The sequence below is a fragment of the Sinohyriopsis cumingii genome, unplaced genomic scaffold, assembly GCF_028554795.1.
Source record: "Sinohyriopsis cumingii isolate HCF-2022 unplaced genomic scaffold, ASM2855479v2 utg001324l, whole genome shotgun sequence".
Classification (NCBI taxonomy): Eukaryota; Metazoa; Mollusca; class Bivalvia; order Unionida; family Unionidae; genus Sinohyriopsis; species Sinohyriopsis cumingii.
Genome location: NW_028315983.1, coordinates 82,180 through 104,620, shown reverse-complemented (window position 1 = coordinate 104,620; position 22,441 = coordinate 82,180). Strand labels below are relative to the sequence as shown.

Sequence of the window (22,441 nt, the reverse complement as noted above, 5' to 3'; positions counted from 1 at the left end):
TCGTTAGAATATGGTTACTATTATTAGTTAGTACTTGTTGTGGAGGGTAATCAAAACACTCAACCAGTCCAAACAAAAAATTACTGGGTCTTCGTGAGAAAGTTCCTTCTACCACTCCCCTTTAAGTTTAGAATAACCTTAATTATGTCATTTCTAGTTTCTTTTTTATACATCAATCTTAAACTGCATGTATTATGGTATAACGTTGTAGCGGTTGGATAAATGTTTGTGCAATGTTGCATTATGAAACATATGAGCTAATTGGAAGCAGTCTTATTTCTGGGGTAGATTTCTTCCAAAATAAGTGTAGATTCTAATTCAGCTGCCATCCTGATAACAGTGTTTTTTATTTTTTAAATATCTATTATTAATTGATAATAAATGTTGATTAACTTTTCAGACACTATTTCTTCTAGAGTCATCATCTTGGTTAATGTTTATTATTTGTAGAAAATTAAAAGAAAGGGACATGAAGAAGAAGATGAAGAAGAAATTACAGAAAATTGACAAGATGGTAGACTTTTCTGCATTCAAAGGTAGAGAGTGGAGCACCTTAGATGCGCATTAGTATTTATATATAAGCTGTCTTTTGATTGAGTCAAACATGGAATGCCTCTTTTTTCTGACTAGTAAAACAGTATAATTTTGTTATCGCTACTTCTCCTAACCTACTTGGAAAAATGTCTTGAAACGTTACACTCACATTTATCCCATGGTCTTGTTGGTCTTAAATGAAAATAGTGCTGCTTGGACATCCAATATGGCCACCACAGCAGCCAGTTTAAAATCATGTTATTGCTACACACTGGATGGTCTTATTGAGTTTTCACTAAAAGATCAATGACGTCTGCTTGGTCCTAAATAAAAATGTTGTAGATCTGATATTCAACAGCTGTTTTATTGTTGCTGTTCCTGAAAGTTGTCGAATTAGGTGTTTCACCAGAAGACTTCTTATGATGTCTAGTTGGTCTCAAATGAAATTGTTGCCAATCTGAAGTCTAATATGGCCACCACAGCTGCCATTTTGAAAATCTTGTTATTGCAACTTTTCTTGAATGGATAGTCATATCAACATGGAGTATTCAGTCAAAGACTTCTTATGATGTCTAGTTGATGCTAGGTGAAAATGGTACCAATCTAATGTGCAATCCTGTTATTACTACTCCTAAACAAAAGTCATACTGCTATGGGGTTTTCATGAGAAGATTTCCTATAATGTCTAGTTGGTCCATATTAAGTACTGTTGCCATCTTGAGAATCTTGTTATCACAATTCCTCCTGAATGGATTGTTATATTGAGATAATATTATTATTAAATGACTTCTTGTGATATCTAGTTGGTCCTATAAAAAAATGGTGTTGCTCAAATGTCTAAATGTGGCCACCACAATGGCATTGAACAAAATCTTGTTATCACTTCTCCATAATGAATGATCATACCTGAATGGAATTTTACAGGAAAACTTGAGAAGTCTATTTGATTGTAAATGAATATAGTGCCAGTCTGACCTCCAATATGATCACCACAAAGGCCATCTTGAAAATCTTATCACAACTTCTCCAAGACGGCTGGTAATATCAACATCATAATTTCAACAGAAGACTTCTTAGGGTGTCTGGTTTATCCTAAATGGAATGGTGCACATCTCATATTCAATATGGCCACCATGGCAGCTATCTTGAAAATCTTGTTATTGTTACTCATCCAAGACGGAGAGCCTTATCAGCATGGGGTTTTCACCAGAAGAAGTCATGTCATGTTGGTCCTGAATTAAAATCATGCACATCTGGCATCCAGTATGTCCAACAACAACAGCTAATTTGAAAATCTCTTTCTTGTTAAAGAATATCAGAGATGGTTTCAGCACGAAGCAGTTAAAACAAGAAATGGTTTTATCTTGAATTTTTTGAAATTCTTTTCAGCTAGTTGAGCATCAGTCCTTTGAAGGGACTCTTGTTTGATTTGATTTACTTTCCATGGGGTTTTTTTTTTGTTGTTGGTGCAGATTAAATCCTCTGTCATTTGGCATGTCATTAGTCAGTATTGTATTTGTACATTCTACAAATTAAACATAATAAGGTTTAGACACTAAAATGTTGGAAACAAATTCTGTTGAAGTACATTGTAGAGTTTTTGTATTCCTCGACCTACATTATTTTCTTGATGGTCACAGCATGGCAAAACCCTGTTAATCTTGTGTAATTGTTCTTAATGAAACAGTTAAATGAATCCTTCTGTGAGATTCCTGAATTTAATTTTAATTGGCCTTAATTGAACTTTTGAAAAAAAATTTTATTGACACCTAGTCATTCAAGTTCTGAGGAGTGATGTACACAGATTTTAGAGTAAACTATTTATGAGTTTTTTTAAGTCCACATGTGCAAAGGTTTAATCAAGTACAAAGTCCATTTAATGTCTGCACTCTCATCCATGGTACTCTGACTCTGAGTGCACTCTCATGCATGGTAACTCTGACTGCACACTCATGCATGGTATTCTGACTCAGACTGCACTCTCATGCATGGTACTCTGACTGACTGCACTCTCATGCATGGTACTCTGACTGCACACTCATGCATGGTACTCTGACTCTGATTGCATTCTCATGCATAGTACTGTGACTGACTGCACTCTCATGCATGGTACTCTGACTGAGTGCACTCACATGCATGGTATTGTGACTCTGACTGCACTCTCATGCATGGTACTCTGACTGAGTGCACTCATGTATGGTACTCTGACTGACTGCACTCTTATGCATGGTACTCTGAATCTGACTGCACTCTCATGCATGGTACTCATTCTGAATGCTGCAGGTTAATACTTAATGTAAACTTAGTGCTGGCAAAAGTAATAGCTTTTGAAAACTCCAAGACATTACATTCAAATTTACCAGTTGATTTGTATGATAAAATGTCCAAAGGAAAGTTGTGATTGCTTCCTTGTTTAAACTTCCAGATGATGTCAAATTTGGAGAAGTTGCTTTACAACCGCCTACAATAAATGCCAAGCCAAGGAAAGCTGTTGTTGAGTTCAGTGAACGAAAGGTGAGATAATATTTCTTTATTTTACAATCCATGAAATATCCTGACCTGAGTAGGAAAAGCCGTTTTAAGGGTTGAATCTGGTTGTACATTAAAAGCAGTTTGTGAATGATGCTAAGACTTTTGGAAAGCAAAATCCTTTTGCTTGAAATAGAAATGCTAACTTGTAGCCATCAGCCTTTAGCCATCACAAATTTAACCCAGATCATTGAAATGTTGTTGACGTTGCTGTTAAAAATGAGAAAGACAGGCAATCATAGGTGCTGTTGAGAAAGACAAGCAGTCCAGAATGATGTGAAAACTCTCAAAATTGATGTGAAAAAGGATGACTGTAAAGCAGCATAATTCTGTACAATGAAACAATTAATAAATTAATCAGAATTGTAGAGGAGAGTCCTGTACATTAAGACTTTGATAACCAGAATTATAGAGGAGAGTCCTGTACATTAAGACATTGATAACCAGAATGCCCGCAGAAACTTTGGGGGGAAGGCACATAGTGGTGAGCCATGAAATTTTATGGACGTAGGCCAAAACATGTGGGGGCCCCAAGTGCCCGAGTGGTCTGAAGTGCTCTCCATTATGGATCACTGCCATCTCACCTCTGTCTTCATGGGTTAGAGTCTCGGATTTGGCCAATGGGGGTATGTGATAAAGCTTGCCAGTAGCTTCTCGTGGGTCGGTGGTTCTTTATGGGGTTTTCCCAGGTTCTTCCTCCACCATTAATACTGGCCACCATGTGTAGCCTATCGTTTGCTGAAAATGGCATTAAACCCAACAACAACAACAACAAGAAAACGTGAAATTGGGGGAGGCTACTATTGCCCCCCACATCCTGCCCCAATATGCGAACACCCATTGGACATGCCTTTTCTCTCTTATTTTCCCCCAGGACAAGCCCCCCTTTTCATATTCTGATCAGCTGTGGCTAGACTGCATAATAGCGAAAGGTTAGACATAAGTGCACAAGCATTAGGCCAATGTGACTAATTAACAGTCAAACCTTATCATTGCATTTATCTTGTGAAAAGAACTGCCCTTCAGACATACTTCAAAGATACTATGTTCTACAGTGTGTGTATATAAGCACCAGCAATTGATTGGCAAATAAATGATGCCCTTTTTTGTTGTAACTAATGATGCCTAGAACTTCATTTTAACAGTTCAAATCAGCAGTCACAAGTTACCATACATGTGGCAACTGTTCTTCCCAAGTTTTGTATCCCACTTTATTTCTTTAGGTTTAACTTTTACGGCATTAAAAACCTTTTACTAAATTAAATATTAACTGTGAATGAGTTCTTTAGGGGCACATATGCTGTGTGGTATATTTTGTTTTATTCCTTTTAATTTAATCATGGTAATTAAAGTTTATATATACAGTAGAGGAATGCCAAGTGTTTACTGGCTGAGTTTCTGTGGCAGAAATGAGCTGTAATTTGCAGAGAAAATTACACAACATTCACAGTGATCATTCATGGGATTGAAACTAATTAGTGACAGTTTATATTTTCATTTTGTTTTAAAGGTTTAAAAAATCCAAAATTTACATCAATAACATTTACTTTTAACATTCAATTTACTTGAGAAAAAATCTTTGTAGTGTGATATTAATTGTTTTGTCACAACAGTATTCACAAGTGATAAAATAGAATATGGCATCTGTGGATTGCATACGATATGTCTCTTAATGTTTGGGTTATTTTCTGAGAAATGATAATTGACAGATATAATGCAGTAAATGGAGTTCTGTGTGAAAAATTGGGAGATATTATGAGATCGAGAGGTAGGTGTGGAAATACCACAAAAATCTGGATGTTTTTTTTCCTGGCTTGAGATTTGACAGATATGAACTGTCCAGGCTTGTGAAATTTCAGTCAGGGCTTGTGGAATTTCAGTCAGGGCTTGTGAGTTTATTTAAGTCACCAGCTGGGGGCCTGTGCCTAAAAGAAAATATCTTGGAACACTGGTGGTAGCAAGTATATTTGGTGGAGGAAGATTCTGTGAAGAAAAAATCCATGAGAAACCACTGGCAAGCTTTCTTGCATACCCATGTTGGTTAGATCTCAGGGGAACAGAGGTTAGATGTGTGAGCATTTTGTACAGGCAAGTCCCTTAGACTACTCAACCACTCGATGCTTCTGCAAAAGAAAAGAGAACTTGACTTGAAATTGTATTTGTAAAACATGCATGACCTCAGAATTGTAATTTTATTAGTTGAGTGTTATGCACATTAAAAATGTCTTCATTAAATATGTGTATCAAATTTCATTTGCCTTAATCAGAAGTGTCTTTTTGTTTAATTGTGTTAACAAAGTTTATGACAAAAGGTTAAAGTCCAAAAGGTCCACCAGTGGTTACAAAAATTACAAATTTGCTGTAATGACCTGAAAAGCATATCAGGTCATCTACTTACAACCATGATAAAGTGTTAAAAATTGAATGGCTCGAAGTTGAATAGTTCTGCACACTAAAGCAATCTGGCTACACCGACAGCAAGCAAATAATGTGCTTCATTTTGCTGTTGCAAAAATTATTACAGTGCACGTTTAAATCATAATTTCTTTTACATTAGTATTGTAGATTTTGGAAGCAATACATTAGTTGGTTTACCATTTTGATATGGAAAAAAAATAAGCCAATTTCTTTGTATGTGTTCATACACAAGGAGGGAGAGAATTAAGTGTTTATCAGAGAGTTACGGATGATTGAAATAAACTGTCAAAATAAAGATTTTTATATTGCTGACTTGAAAGGTATTACAACTGAAAACTATTTCAAATTCTTGTTTTTGGAGGGCACTTACTGATCCACTTGCCTGACACCCAGAACAAACTTATACCTCTCGGGAGGGGGGGGTTTGGCATGTATGCTGACACCCAAGACAAACTCAAATTTCACCTCATGCAGGTTCAGGTTTGCAAAGTACTTGCCCACCAGCAAGTTTTTAAAAAAAAAAGATTTTGTTTCCGTTATATAAATGCCTGCTGTTTCGTTCGTCTGTTGATTCTTTACTTCACATGGTTCTCTCTTAGTCTGTCACTTACATCTTGTAGTCAGTGTCAAGTTCAGTCTTGCATTGTCTGATGTGGAGATGATGCTTTATTATTTGAAACAAGTTTTTTTTTTACTAATAGGGACTAAACAGTTTTATTTTTACTAATAGGGACTAACAGTTGTATTTTTTACTAATAGGGACTAACAGTTGTATTTTTACTAATAGGGACTAAACAGTTTTATTTTACTAATAGGGACTAACAGTTGTATTTTTTACTAATAGGGACTAAACAGTTTTATTTTTACTAATAGGGACTAACAGTTGTATTTTTACTAATAGGGATTAAACAGTTTTATTTTTACTAATAGGGACTAACAGTTGTATTTTTTGGTAATAGGGACTAAACAGTTTTATTTTTACTAATAGGGACTAAACAGTTTTATTTTTACTTACCATATTTCTTGCTTATAATTCAAATCAAACTGCAAACAACAAAGATCCTGATCTACTGTTGCATAATGCACCTGCAGGTCAGGGTTTGTATTGTTTGTTCTACTGATTATTCCTAACAAACTGCAAAGACCAAGATATGCTGGTGGATGATGGGTTGGCAGATCTGGGTCTGTGCAGTTTGTTGTTGGACTCATCTTATAAGTGAGTACATACAGTATTGTCAGTTAAATGTTAAATATAATATTTTGTAAGTAAATAGGACTCCCTAAATTTGAAGTCCTAATTTAGCCACAGGCAGTGAGTGAGTAGGGTCCTCTGTCATCATTATGCTTTCCAGTGAAACTGCTAAATTAAGCTTAGCTGAATCTCTCAAAACTCAGCCTGTCAGAGATCATTTACATGCAACAAAGATTGGTTTGATGCACGTCGCTAATTTCAAGGTGACTTGGTAAAAATTGTTCTTAATTTAACTTGTGTGATTTAAGTTATAGATGTGTTTGGAAATAAAAAGGAACTCGTTTCTCAATTGATTAGTCATGTGGCTTTCTCTAAAAGTGCAATCATCATGTTGTTTATATGGTAATCACAGGAGATCAAAATGTACTTGCTGTTTGGCAGAGACTTATATGGATAAAAAAATAAGTGTTCTTAAATCATTCATTAGTGTAAAAAAAATTTACATCTTTTCAAAACCACTGTCATTTCTAAGATAAGTTTTCATTGTTGTTTATATTATTCAAGAGATGAGTCTGTTAAGTGTATCTATTCTACCTAACCATACATTCTATTCCAGCTATCAAATCTTTCACTTCCTTTATACTTAGATATGTTTTTTTCTGTAGTATGTTCATCTGTTATCACAGGTTTCTTATCACTAATCCTAAACTACTTGGAGGATATAAAACTTTACCCAAGTTCATCCCATGGTCTTGTTGATTCTAAAGGAAAATGATGCCACTCAGACATCCGATATGACCACCACAGCAGCTATCTTGTAAATCTTGCTATCATTTCTTCTTCTGAAGGGATGTTCATATCAACGTGGAGTTTTCACTAAAAGACTCATTGTTATGTCGGTTTGATCCTAAAAGAAAATTTTGTGGTCACTATGGGAGACAACCTGAAAATCTTGATTTTACTGTTCCTTCTCTGCAGATGACCACATTGACGTGAGGTTATCATCAAAAGACTTCATATCATGTCTGGTTGGTCCTAAATAACATTGGTTCCGATGTGACATCAAGTATAGCTGCCATGGCAGCCATCTTAAAAATCTTGTTAATTGATACTTTTCAATGATGGATGGTCATATTGACCTTAGGGTTTTATCGAAAGACATTTTGATGTACAGTACTGCCCTGTACTCTTCCAGTCCATGTGGACTCAGGAACTATATCCCAGGAGGACAAGGATACATTGATTGTCCACTTGTACATGCAGAAAGGCAACAGTTGATTATGTGACAGCCATTGGGGCATCTCCTTGCTGGAATATTTTTCCATCAATATGATATGCACGAGAGCGTTTACACATCATCAAAGTCAGGATCTGTGTTAAATCCAACATTCAGAAAGTATTATCACAGAATTTTTACATTTCTTTCAGCCTGGCAAGAAATCCTTGCTTTTGAAGGAGATGTTCAAGAAGACTCCTGAGGAAAATGTAGAGAAAAGTGAAGAGAAAAATCTTCAAAGTAATGCCAGATCATTAGCAGAGCGGCCAATAGGTCAGACGGTGAAAAGAAAATACTTGTCTCTGGGTGAACAGAGGATAGCAGATCAAGAGAGACAAAGTGCTATTGAGAGATACAGGAAGCTTAAGGGCAAGATAATGAAAATCAGCTGAGCAAAGTTTAAACTTACCCTTTAACATGTCACCAGCTGAACAGAACTAATTAAGAGAGACAGATGGCTTTTCATTGGATTTAGCGATGTCAGGGCCCAGAGATATGGTGAACTCAGATGAAAGATTTTCATGTGTGACTTCGTTCCAAAGATTTTATGCAGTATTGTAGTTTTGAGGTTAATGTGTTCTTAAGCCATTTATACGTGTCCAAGGTGCTTTTTCACATCAAGACACAAACAACTGAAGTATTTCAGCCTGTATTCAGTTTTGAGGAGCTTAAAAAAATTAATGGATTTGTGTTTATAACTTAAAATGGCAGAGTCAGCATGAAAGATCCTGTAATTTTAGTGACAGCAGCCAAAGAAAAAGCGTAAAATGAAAAATTATAAAATAATTTAACAGTTGTTGTGATGCTGAAAATACTGACTTCATTAAATTAAAAATTCTTAAGTAATTCTAAGAAATGGTGGAATGTTATTCAAAACATCCATGGCAAGTTGTAGAAGAAATATTGTCAATCACTGATGGTAAACGGCTGTTGTAACTAATGAAGGAGAGAAAGCAAAAATATTTACCGTATTTCGTGTAATTTTTTTTACACGAAAAAATAATTATTAATATCAGTGTACGAAAAATTAGATGTAAAATAAATAATTATCATTTTCTGGTAATGACTGTACGAAAAATATAAGGATCATATGCAAACAAGTTCTACGGAACACATGCTACATGAAAACCTAATGATACAAATGTACAAAATAAAAATATTTTCTGTCTCATTCGGTTATCAACTCAAGAATCCAATTGCAATAAAAATAAAAGTACTCAAAAAGATTTTTTTTATTAGAGAGAGAGAGAGAAGGGGGGAATAATGTCTCACTCAGCAAGCATACCTCTTTATAGCTGTTATGTTGTGTAATGTTCACAGAATGATTAAGATGGTTTGAACATGTATTAGCTATGGGTACTATTTATTGGCAAATTGTACACAATGATACGAGTCCAGGTTGTCAAGAAATTAAGTGTAACTTGTAATCTATTGCAACAATAACATCATTATCAAATTGCATTAAAAAAAATAAAGAACTTGAAAACACATTTTAGTTAATCATGTGAGCATGTGTGTGTGTATGTTTCTGTGAGAGATAGAGAGAGAGAAATGAAACAAAATTTTGTCCGTGTACAATACTGTATTTATTCAGGACGGCTTTTATTTGAAGCTTTTGCAAAGAGAAAAAAGACTGTATTTTCAGTTACCTGACAGTTGTGATAATTGTATGTATTGCGACACTGCTATATTCCATTATCAATAAACACCACTAAATCAACAATTCATTCTTGTTTTAATTACAATATATATTGTCACAACAACCACATGGCTATGTAGTGTTATTTACACGCTAATTAAATATGCTTAGAGCTTTGGTTATTCCATTTGAAACCATCCAGATAGAGGGCAAGATTCAACAGATGTCAAATCAGCAAGGCTGCCAATAGGGAAATGAGGATCTCTTTAGGGAAATGAAAATCTGTCAATGTGCCATCGAGGCCGTTTTCTATACAGCAGATGTTGTAAGGACAAGCGATCATATGCATTACTTGTTATTCGAACTTGCCAGTAGAGATAGCAATAGAGGGGTATATCGTAGAATAGATTCGCAATAAAATGTTAATTATCTCCAACTCAAAACAGTACAAGCACTTAAAAGATAGTATCTATATATGAATCGATTTAGTGATAGAAAATGGCAAGGTTTTTATATTTTATTTTTGTATGACTATGATGAAACAATAAGACTAGTTGATCAATGGTCTGTGGTCTTCATTTAATCATGTACAGGAATATATTTTGTTTTGGATAAGAAAACATCAATGGCCTTCCGAACTCCTTTTAAAATGCATGTGGTGTTTTGTTACAGTGATGGACTTAATAAGGAGAACTAATTAACGATAATATTTTAAGATATGTTCTGTGAAGGCCTTTGTACAGTTGTTAATAAACACCAGTAGATATTGTAATGACAAAAAGAGGGCTTATAAATCAATCGTATTTTCTCACCAACAATTTTTTTTTGTTGTAAAAACAAAATGGTGATACGGTATTTTCAATCTTTTTTGCAAACATAAAGCTTCTTAGTAGAAATTTTATCTCTGATAATTTAAAGGAGTTTTCAAAAAACACAATGTGATATGTACTAAAAAATATACATTTAAATAATTATCATTTTGATAACTGGATTGTGTATGAAAAATTAAAGGGTATAAAAAAATACATGAAATACAGTAATGGTTTCTTTTGTTGACAGTCTAACATAAAACTTTACAGTTATGCATCAAACACATTATCCACCTCTCCTGCCCTCTTCCATTAATATTAGTGAGGACAAAAGATACAACATCTTTAGCTGCTTAAATCATTCTAAGTGGTGTGGTCCTGATTTGCCACACTCCAAAGTATTTCAAAGAATTTCAAGTTCAGTCAAGTATCCACTGTGTCAAATGCTTCATATTTCTCTTGAAATTTCAGGATTTCCAGATAGGAAACTTGCAAAACTGGTCCCAATATTGAAAGGTTGTGGAACAAATGTAATTTATCGTCTAATATCACTGCTTGCTTCTTTGTCCAAGGTACTTGAAATGTGTCTTGTTAAATATTTCTGTAATTATATTCTTCAGCATAATTTGATTATGAAATCAATTTCGCATTGTGACTCTACAGCTGATTAGTTATGACATGTTTATAATGTGGTTTGCATAGCTCAGGGCTAGAAAAATAAAGTAAAAACTTTTTCCATTGATATAAGTAACAGATTTGATTGTGTTTTGTATGCAGGGTTGATTCTTAAGTTTGAAATATCAACATTCAGGTTAGTTTACTGTCTTGGTAAGAAATTTATTTATAATTATGAAATGAGAATTATTTGGATTTTCAAAATGTTAATGTAGGAGTCTCTGCAGGATCGATCCTAGGACCATTATTTGTTTTTAGTAGATATAAATTGTACTGTAAACGATATACAGTCATCATTTTGACTTTTCACTGACAGTACTGCAGTTTATATATGGTTGAAGATCCAGTTGATGTATGTGAAATTCTAAATCTGGATATTCAGAAAACATAACTGGTCCTGTCAGTTCTTATAACATGAAAATGCAATCCAAATACTTGTCTTGTTCTCCAGGTGGCTAGCAGGAAGCATCAGACCAGAACATTTAGGTATTTCATTGTCTAATGATACAACTTTGCTTGCACATGTCACTGACCAAATATTTGTCTGAAACTACCAGGGGAAAAAATTAATACTGTGAAGAAATGTAGATTGGATCATTTGCCTTGGAGAAAATATATGTTATATACTTCCGTAGTTTGACTGCGGACTATATCTGGGATAACTCTGCTATGCAAGAAAAAGAATGATTGGAAAAGAAATACAATTTGGAAGCAACGACAGTAATAACAGTTGTTGCTAAGAGTGTGCCCAGACATTGTTATTATGAGGAATGTTTGAATTCTGCAAATATGAACTAATTCAGTGGTTCAGAATTTTCCAGGGTCTTGCTCCAAAATACAAGATGAAATTTGACTCTCTTGTTAACAATCATACTCGAATGAAATCCTGCAACTAGGTGCTTCATTAAAACAAAACTTTTTTTTATAATATACAGTCGACTCCGGTTAACTGCACAGCCTCGGGCCCGTCACGAGACTGTGCAGTTAAATGGAGTGTGCAGTTAACTGAAGTACGGTACAGTACAGCTTTAAATCAGCACGGCTTGAATATAAGTGAAGAATAACGTATAAAGATCATTAGAATCCACTCTTTCAATGTTTACTTAAATGAAACAAGAGTCTACAATGAACAACACTAACGTCATGTTGTTAAATCAAACACAATGAAATTGACAATTTCTGAAAGAAATCGGCAATTGATGTCTGCACACAAGTTTTACTAATAAGTTGGTGAATTGACGACTCTGTTTTGTAAAACGGTTCAAACAGCTCACATTCTCTCTTTTCCCTGAACATGTGTAAATTCAGGAGTGACTGAATAGCAACTTTAGATGAAACCTGGTCATCTACTGCGTCGTCATCATCACTTCTTTCATCATTTTCTACTGAGTTGTCGATTTCACCTTCTGTCTGAAGACCGTCATCTATTGCAACATATGATTGTTCCCACGCTATTGTTCCCTGGTGGGCGGGAATATACATGTATCTACCACCTATGGCGTCCTTTACATGTCAATCATTTACAAAGTTGCATTTACTGGCTTAATTGTCGGCTTATTTGAAGAGCTCCAGCAGTGGACTGGCAATAACTGATCCTGACTATACATTGTGCAGTTAACCGGAGTAAAATTGTAATGAATAATGTGCCACAGGCAGAAAATTTATCGTGCAATTATCCGGAGTGTGCATTTAAGCGAAGTGCAGTTATCCGAAGTTTGTTCCCATTGAAAAGCATTGGGAAAAAACGGGACTGGCATGACTACGTGCAGTTATCCGGAGTGTGCAGTTAACCAATGTGCAGTTAAGTGGAGTCGACTGTAGTCATGGCATTGCTTCCAGATTTTACCTCTTCACCAGTTTCTCCCAACTGAGCTTCTAATTACTAATTTTCATTGCCAAAATAAATGAGTTTGATTTGCTGATCTATGCTTTCGAAGAAAATAATTGTCATGCACTTTGTCTTTATATAGATGAATAAAAATGTTACAAGTTTCTATTTGCATTTTTTCGCTTAAAATATGTTGTTAGCTTGTTTTTTTGGTTCAGACCTGTAAACTCTTCAAAGGTTGATAACAATTATCAACCTTTGAAGAGTTTACAGGTGTGAACATGACGGCACCCTGTCAAACCCCACTGTTATCAAGTTTTCATAAAGCCATACAAAATAGAGCTTGAAATTCTCCATTACCTTTGTTATCAGCACATTTTAGGTATTATTGTTGTTCCATCCATGATATACAATAGCTAACTTATGGTTGCTAAGTCAGCTGGCATAGACATGCATGCACATAACAGTGCCTTTCAAATCTAGTTTTCACCAGAATCAATCAGTTGATTGATTCATCTTAATATAGGAACTGCAATTCATTAAAGTTAATTACACGGTGAAAGTTTGTTGTGTCTATAGAGTGCTGCTTTATAACGACATCACAAATGAATGCTGTTGTCTTGCATACTTGGCTGGGCATATTGTAAGCTAGTTATCACATTCTAAATGAACATAGAGCTGTCAGTTCTTTGTAAAACAATAAACTCAACCCCTGATGTTTATTCTTAATTAAGTGGTATGAGATATTGTATATATGTATATAGTATCATAATTTGTAAATTTATTAGAATGGTTTTATTTGTCTTTTAATGGGATCGCTATTCAGCTGTTGATTTTCTTACACATGTATGGATAAATGTAAGTTTAAGCAAGAGATTAAATATTGAATATGCAGTCAATGTGTTTTCACAATTTCTCATTTAATAAGCATCAGTTAGGTTCTTAACTGCATCTTAGAAGAGCATACATATGCACCCATTCACACACCCCATCTTGTTCAGTCAAGAGGGACACATCCAGCATTTTGTTTTGTTAACTTGTCCAAATATTACATAATATGTTTATATAACACAATGGCACCCTGTCAAACCCCACTGTCATCTTATAATGGGATTTCACTGTAATTTGAGAAATTTGTGAGGTTGAAAATCAACCTATTGAGCACATTTACATAAACAATATCTTCATAACATGTAAGTACAGACTACAAGAGTTAACACCCATTGTGTATGGCACTCTCCACTTTGGAGATGAATTACCTCTAAAAATGTTGGTGAAACTGAATAAAGCTTATGCTAGATTAATTCTTTTAGACATATTAACCCATAATGTTTTAAGTTGTACCTAGACATCAGATATGCATAGTGGCAAGCTTTAAAATCCAGTTCTAGTCAGATTTTAGCAGCTGATTTCCTCCTCTGAGGCACATTAAGGTCAAGGAATGTGCACTCTTTGATGGATAATTTTGCAAGTTTTGACAGAAGGGGGTGTACACTTACTAAAGTATGTACATATATTACATCAAGTACTGTACATAATTAGGTAGTCAATCTGTACAAAGTACATACAGCTTTATGCTGCAATACCCCATCCAGTCCAGCATTATTTATGTCTGTCACAAAATTACAATTGTAAAATGCTTGCTTTCCTGCTATTTCCTCTAGATTTAGGCTTGATATCTTCATGGAACCAATTCATTGTTTTCTTTGCATCATTCTGATCCATCCCAGCAGAATCTAGGTTACAGTGACTTTTTCTGACACTAATTACAGTCACTTTGTAGGTACATGTTAATGCTATTCTAAAAGTACTGTATTCCTTGCAAATCTCCAGCTTTTAACATAGTATGTTCATGGATCTTGGCCTGGATGTTTCATAAATTATTATGAATGACTCCATGGGAAAATAGGTCACAATGACCTAGTAGGCTACTTCACTTGTGCTAACAACTTTATAATTTACAGGTTAGGCCAAGCATTAAAGGTTTAGTTTCATGTCAAAATTTCCATTGTAAACTTTGCATCTTCATTCTTAACACATCTGTAAATTTGCGAATAGTCAAACATCACTACTTTTCAGAGTGGCAGAGTGGTCTAAAGCGCTCTCCATTACGGATCACTGCCATCTCATCTCTGTCTGCGTGGGTTCGAGTCTAGGATTCAGCCAATGTGGGTATGTGAGAAAGCTTGCCAGTAGCTTCTCGTGGGTCGGTGGTTTTTTCTGGGTTCTTCCTCCACCATTAATACTGGCTTCCATGCATAGCCTATCATGTGCTGAAAAATGGCGTTAAAACCCCACAACAACTTTTCAGTACTAATTTTCAGTTTGTAATTCACCTTGTGACGTAATGGCAAAAAACTAGTACATTCATCAGATTCTAAAAATTCATTATTTCTGTCAAATAGACGCTGTTTACCATGTAAACAACATGCCATTATATCGTGCATAGTTCAACAGAATGGGACAACACTTTGATAGAAATCATTCTCATGAAGGTTTAATGGAACTAAATTAGGCAGAAAGCATTCTCATGAGGGTATAATGAGACTAAGTTTGACAGAAATCATTCTCATGAGGGTATATTGGGACTAAAATAGAAATCATTCTCATGAACGTATAATGGGACTAAATTTGACAGAAATCATTCTCAAGAAGGTATAATTGGACTAAATTAACAAAGCATTCTTGTGAAGGTATAATGGGACCAAATTAGCTAGAAATCATTCTCATGAAGGTATTATGGGACTAAATTTGACAAATCATTCTCATGAGGGTATAATGGGACTAAATTAGAAATCATTCTCATTAAGGTATAATTGGATTAAATTAGAAAGCATTCTCATGAGGGTATTATGGGACTAAATTTGAGAAATCATTCTTATGAGGGTATAATGGGACCAAATTAGCTAGAAGTCATTCTCATAAGGGTATATTGGGACTAAATTAAACAAATTCTCATTTGGGTATAATGGGACTAAATGGGACAAATCATTCTCATGAGAGTATAATGGGACTAAATTTGACAAATCATTCTCATTAAGGTATAATAGGACTAAATTAGCTAGAAATCATTCTCATGAAGGTATAATGGAACTAAATTAACATAAAGCATTTTCATTAAGGTATAATGGGATTAAATTAGAAATCATTCTCATGAAGGTATAATTGGACTAAATTAACATAAAACATTCTCATGAAGGTATAATGGGACTAAATTTGACAGAAATCATTCTCATTAAGGTATAATGGGACTTAACTAGAACGTATTCTCATGAGGGTATAATGGGACTAAATTAGAAATCATTATCATGATGGTATAATGGGATTAAATTAGAAAGCGATCTCATGAGGGTATAATGGGACTAAATTAGACAAGCATTCTCATGAATCATGAAGGTATACTGGGACTCAATTAGAAATCATTTTCATGAAGGTATAATGGGATTAAATTAGAAAGCATTCTCATCAGGGTATAATGGGACTAAATTAAACAAGCATTCTCATGAGGGTATAATGGGACTAAATTAGAAAGCATTTTCATGAGGGTATAATGGGACTAAATTAGAAAGCATTTTCATGAGGGTATAATGGGACTAAATTAGAAAGCATTCTCATGAGGGTATAATGGGACTAAATTAGAAAGCATTCTCATGAGGGTATAATGGGACTAAATTAGACATAAAGCATTTTCATGAGGGTGTAATAGGACTGAATTAGAAAGCAGTTTCCTGAGGGTATAATGGGACTAAATTAGACATAAAACATTTTAATGAAATATAATAAGACTGAATTAGAAAGCATTTTCATGAGGGTATAATGGGACTAAATTAGACATGAAACATTTTCATGAGGGTATAATGGAACTGAATTAGAAAGCATTTTCATGAGGGTATAATGAGACTAAATTATACATAAAGCATTTTTTTCACGAGGGTATAATGGGACTGAATTAGAAAGCATTTTCATGCAGGTATAATGGGACTGAATTAGAAAGCATTTTCCTGAGGGTATAATGGGACTAAATTAGACATAAAGCATTTTCATGAGGGTATAATGGGACTGATTAGAAAGCATTTTCATGAGGGTATAATGGGACTGATTAGAAAGCATTTTCATGAGGGTATAATGGGACTGAATTAAAAAGCATTTTCATGAGGGTATAATGGGACTAAATTAGACATAAAGCATTTTTTTCATGAGGGTATGATGGGACTGAATTAGAAATAGTTCTCATGAAAGATTTTTAATTTGCACAAATATTTGCTATCAGTCTCCCTCACGCTTAGTGCAAGCTGATGGAACTCATAAGAACCTTTAAAACTGTCATGCATTATAGTAAAAGTCATACAGGTCATGTGAGCATTCAGAACTATTTCAATAATGGGTATAATTGTTTAGAATTTTATTACACATACCTTTAATTGGCGATTATTCACTTTATTTGGCTTATTGTACATTTATATTTTTTTGGGAAGGTCATTATTTATACACCCCAAGAAGTGCATACATCAAAATTTAAATTACATGGACATTTTTTGATGAGGTTTGGATGTAGGTTGCTGTGATTTTGTAATGAAAGTAATCGATGTTGGAAATTAATTTGTTCTACCCTGTGATTTGTTATGATAGACTAGGCATCCTTAGTTTAGTACATGACGGCCATTGAAAAAGTATCATATCGATCAATACTTTTCATCTGGAAGATTTTTCATGGCATTTAAGGTGCAGAGCATTCAAGAGTCGGAATTTAATTAACTTTGGTTAAACTATGTTAGTATCAAATCTTAAATTTTAAATATTGAACTTAATTTGAATAAATGCACCTATATGTCCACTTTAGAGGGATCACAAATATAGATGACACAATAGTCACACAGCAGGTACGGTTACTACAGTCGCACCTCATTTTATGTATTATACTCAAAACCTCTAAGAGTGGATTTAAAAAATGCATCAACATCTGGGCCCCGAGTGACCGAGTGGTCTAAAGCGCTCTCCGTCACGGATCACTTCATCTCACCTCTGTCTGCGTGGGTTCGAGTCTCGGGTTCAGCTAATGTGGATATGTGAGAAAACTTGCCGGTAGCTTCTTGTGGGTCGGTGGTTCTTTCCGGGGTTTTACCGGGTTCTTCCTCCACCATTAATACTGGCCGCCATGTATAGCCTATCTTGTGCTGAAAAATGGCGTTAAACCCTATAACAACAACAACAGCATCAACATCTTCCCTGCATATGATATCAAAAACTTTCTTGTGCAAGCATATTTTTATGAAAGATATTACTCAACTTTGAAATAGGGGGTTATTTATTGACATAACTCATTTGTTGGTGTTCATGAAAGCACACAACATGCCCTATTCAACACACAAAGACAAGCAATATGGCAGAATGATGTGTGAATGCATGCAAAGATGTCGGAAAGTAATCTACCGAGTTGCAATTTTTATATATAATTATAGGTCATTTGTATTTAATAATCTTCTTTGCTTATATAATTAGCAAAGAGTTTTCGTAGTTTTAATATTATTAGTATTTAATTGTTTAGTCAATATATCTACAACCCTTTAGTGATTTTATATTGAACTATGACTATACTGACGTGTGAATACTCACATACAATTAATTAGATAATTATTTCTTGTAATTTTCCATTACCAAAAAATATGAAAAATCAGAAATGATGTTACTCAGTAAACATAAACAGCACCACTGGGAATGAAATAGAAGAAAAGGAAAAAAATGCATTAACCAATATATTTTACATAAAAAATAATAAATTGAATGTGTTCGTTCACTATTGCTATGAATTCAGTACAATGTTGAGTGCAAATAGACATCCCCCATTCTAAAAAATGATCAACACAGACAGTAAATTTTTTGTTATAAAATATTAAATATTATTAAGCAAATTATGTATTAACATTCAATATTTTTCATGAAGATTAAAACATATTTGCTGATTTTTTGCAATGTTTGGTCAAACCATGCAAAACAACCACTGAAATTTTTTCTGCTAATTTTATTTTTGTCTTTTTGAATATAACCATTTCCAAACTATCATCAACTCATCCACTCACATGTGAGATTGTTAAAACGCTAAGAATAATACTTTTGGGTGTATTATCCGGTAAGGATTGAGGAGGTTGCGTTATTTATAAAAGAAAGGTTTAATTAAGACAAACACTTCTAAAATATCTTGTTTTAAATTATTTATATAATTATATCTCGGTAGAGTAACTCTAATGAAGTGAGGAAACTTTCCACCTTATTGATAATATGGTAATCATTTTGGAATAAAACTAACCAATTTTTATGCTGCAGTGCCTCCAGCGTTCAATGGACTTGGAATTGTCTGGCTGCTTTCCACTGAAAAGGAAATTCACTTCATTTCATTCCATTTTATTTGCCCAAGAAATTTAATGTCATTTCTATATTGTACATTCAAACTAAAATCACTGAGTAAAGTCCACACTTGACTGTAAAATGAGGTACACTATTGTATGGTCACATATATAAAAATCACATATAGTCAAGGAAGTATTTATAATTCTATTTTTTTATTTTTATCTCCAGTATGGAGACATTTTATTCAAAGAGTTTGTTTGTTTTTTTCTTCGAAATTTTTATTAAAATGTTTCGTTACAGTAATGGAGAGAAAATTAAATTATGCACCTGGAACTACAGTAATAGAAAATAGGCATTATGCATTTACAATATAAAGATTATGGATGTTGCTGAATCAAGATATGTTTTGTTTGTTGCTGTTCCTCTGTTATGTGTATCATACTGTTTATTGTTCAGTACTGACTAGCCACCTCGAGTGGCTGGGCTCTGTGGGTGCTGATTTCTGCGGATTAAAGGTCTATCAACAGTATTGTATATCTACACAACAAACATTAATAATGATAATAAAAAGATAGATAGATTTAATAGTTTCGTCAAAATTACTTTCTTTTTTTATGTATCTAGATAATGCTTGTAATTCTCATTTTAAATTAAAAAGGTAGGGACTCACGAAATCGGAGTCCTCTTTTCCCGACTCCTGGTACACTTAGTGATTGTGTAGCGGATGCTTTTGCTTTTCATCCTCACTTTCATCATTTAAATATCATCATCATCATCATCATCATCATCATCATCATCATTTCTTTTAATGTTTGTCCTCTGTCTTAAAATTTCTTACTGCATACTCTTTTCCACTGTCATGCATTCTCGAGTACAGAGAATATAAATATTCAAATAAGCAACAATTATAACAAAAATAACTTTCAAATTTATTACTTTTCTTTTTCATATTTAAATCTATACACTAAAATTCGAATATAAAGTGATATGTTACTGTTATGTCTTTTCGAGCAATGTATTTCCTTACACTTCTGAAAATAGCTATATTAATTCATGACAGAAACATAAAACAATGACTTCTAGCTGGAGAAATAAATTTGTATTTGCTGATCTTGATCTTAATTTATTAAGTTCCACATCATGATGACATTTCTGTCAATCTTGCAAGAAGATCTTGTTTTAGGAAAAACAAAAAAGTGTCTGTACTAATTTTTAAAAGGTTTCAATTTGGTTTTTTGAGGATTAATATTTGTGGTTATGAATTCCAGTCATTGGATGTTTGTGAAAAAGCTTAATTTAAAGCCACCAGTTCGTGCGTATGATATCGTAAGTATATTAATATGATTTTTACTGGTTCGTTTTGGTTTAAGTTGTGGCGGGGTATATTTGCTCTGTTATTTCAGACCTGTTTTGAAAAGTATTAGTCTATTTTCCAGTTTACGTTTTTGCTTAATGGTTTCCGGGATAAATTACTCGATATGGAGGTCATACTTCCTTTGATATATTTAGACAAAAGAAACCAAATTGCATGCATCTGGTTTTTTTTTTTTAATTTGATCTCCTAATACCTATAATTGGGAGCCCCAAACCGTTCAAACATTATTTAAAATAGGTCTGACTAAACCCTTGTACGTTGATTCTTTCTTATTTTGTGGGCACGATGACGGGTTAAAAGGTTAAGGTATAATTTGCTTTTGTACATAATTCTTGAGTATGAAGGTCCCATTTTTAAAAGCTAATGAGTTTGACACCTAAGTATTTTATTGAATTGAAGGCTTATGAAGTAGTATATACCTTCCAATGGCACATCTTTTTTATGGTATATCTTTCTTGTCATTTACATCATTTTGCATGGTTTAGGTTGGAACGACATGTTCCTCGTTCGTACCCATGTTCAAGTTTATTAATATCGTTTTGTAATATATTAGTATCCTGCTCGGTTTTGATTGATCAGTACCATACATGGTCATGTGCAATGAGGCGAATTTGCGAGTCAATTTCCATCATGACATCCTTCGTGCACCAGATTTGGAATAATTTATCAACACACATTGTTCTCTGAAACATTAAAAAAAAGAGTATATCCGACGTTGGAGTTTGCCTGCAATTCCATAATGAAATAGTTGACTCTTTAATAGTTCATGGGGTACAGTGCTAAAACCTTTATGAAAGTCTAATACAAAAATGTCTACTTGGTCTCCATTATCTAAACGTTCAGCCAAGTCATCAACAGCAGTCATTTCTGGAAGGCCTGTTGTTTATCATATATGATGGAATAGTTATTCAAATGCTTCATGATGTCCGAACAGACAATATAGTGAAGTACTTTGCAAAGAGTACTAGCGAGTTACATTGGGCGGTAATTATTGGCCTCTTTGCGATCACCTTTTTTGAACAATGGAATACATTTGCCAGATACAATCCTTTGGGAAGTTGCAAATATCCAAAGATTGTTCAAAGAAGTGTGTAAGCACTGGTATCAACTCAAAATAATTCCTTAAGTATTTTTTGGATGTCTATCATATGGTCCTCAAACTTTTGAAGGGTTTAAATCGTATAGCAACATCTGAGCTCCTGAATACATTTTTATAATATGATACTTTTGGTAAGTTAAGTGGTGAAGCCGTCTCACTACAGTGGTTAAAAACTCTTCAGACTTGTGTGTTCAGCGCTTCACCTTTCTTAGGATCTTTTTCTACTAATTTGGTATTTGTCTTAAGTCGAAGAATGCCACGTTTGTATTTTAAAAATTGTTTAGAGTCTGAGATTAAGATTCTAATCGTTTTATTTATTTAACTGATATGTGATTTTTTTAACGTTATCTTCAATTTCAGCCGATAACTGTTTTCATTTTTTATTATTTTTTCACTGCAGTTACACATTCCTTTACCACGAATCTTGTTTTCTTATTCGAAACAGTTTTCTAATGTTGTCTTTAATCCAAGGCATCGACTCAACCGATTTATTTAATTTTAAAGAAACATTTTATTTTTTCAAATGAAGAAGTTGGAAAAGATTTGTATAAGTTTCCAGTTCACTGCAATATCCGTCTTATTTTTCGGACCATTCAAATTTAGAATTTTGGAAAGGCACTAGCTTCAGATCTCATTGCATCAACATTTCCTCTGCTAACAAATATAATTTTCGACGGTTTTGTTTTTGGGATGAAACATTTACTTGTATAGAGCTATAACAT

The 22,441-nt window shown here is 33.9% G+C and overlaps 1 protein-coding gene and 1 long non-coding RNA gene across 2 annotated transcripts in view; one reads left to right on the top strand and one right to left on the bottom strand.

The window, feature by feature from the left end:
- Positions 1 to 9,672, top strand: part of LOC149772641 (coiled-coil domain-containing protein 137-like) — a 28,802-nt gene extending 19,130 nt beyond the window's left edge. The window contains exons 5-7 of the mRNA XM_089947531.1: positions 451 to 536; positions 2,960 to 3,048; positions 8,102 to 9,672. Coding sequence (XP_089803657.1) covers positions 451 to 536; positions 2,960 to 3,048; positions 8,102 to 8,341 — 415 coding nt within the window. The 3' untranslated portion in view covers positions 8,342 to 9,672. The remainder of the gene's footprint in view (positions 1 to 450; positions 537 to 2,959; positions 3,049 to 8,101) is intronic.
- Positions 4,539 to 22,441, bottom strand: part of LOC149772639 (uncharacterized) — a 65,123-nt gene continuing 47,220 nt past the window's right edge. The window contains exons 3-4 of the long non-coding RNA XR_016417641.1: positions 19,205 to 19,266; positions 4,539 to 5,186 (exon numbers count right to left, since the gene is read on the bottom strand). This is a non-coding gene — a long non-coding RNA (uncharacterized LOC149772639). The remainder of the gene's footprint in view (positions 5,187 to 19,204; positions 19,267 to 22,441) is intronic.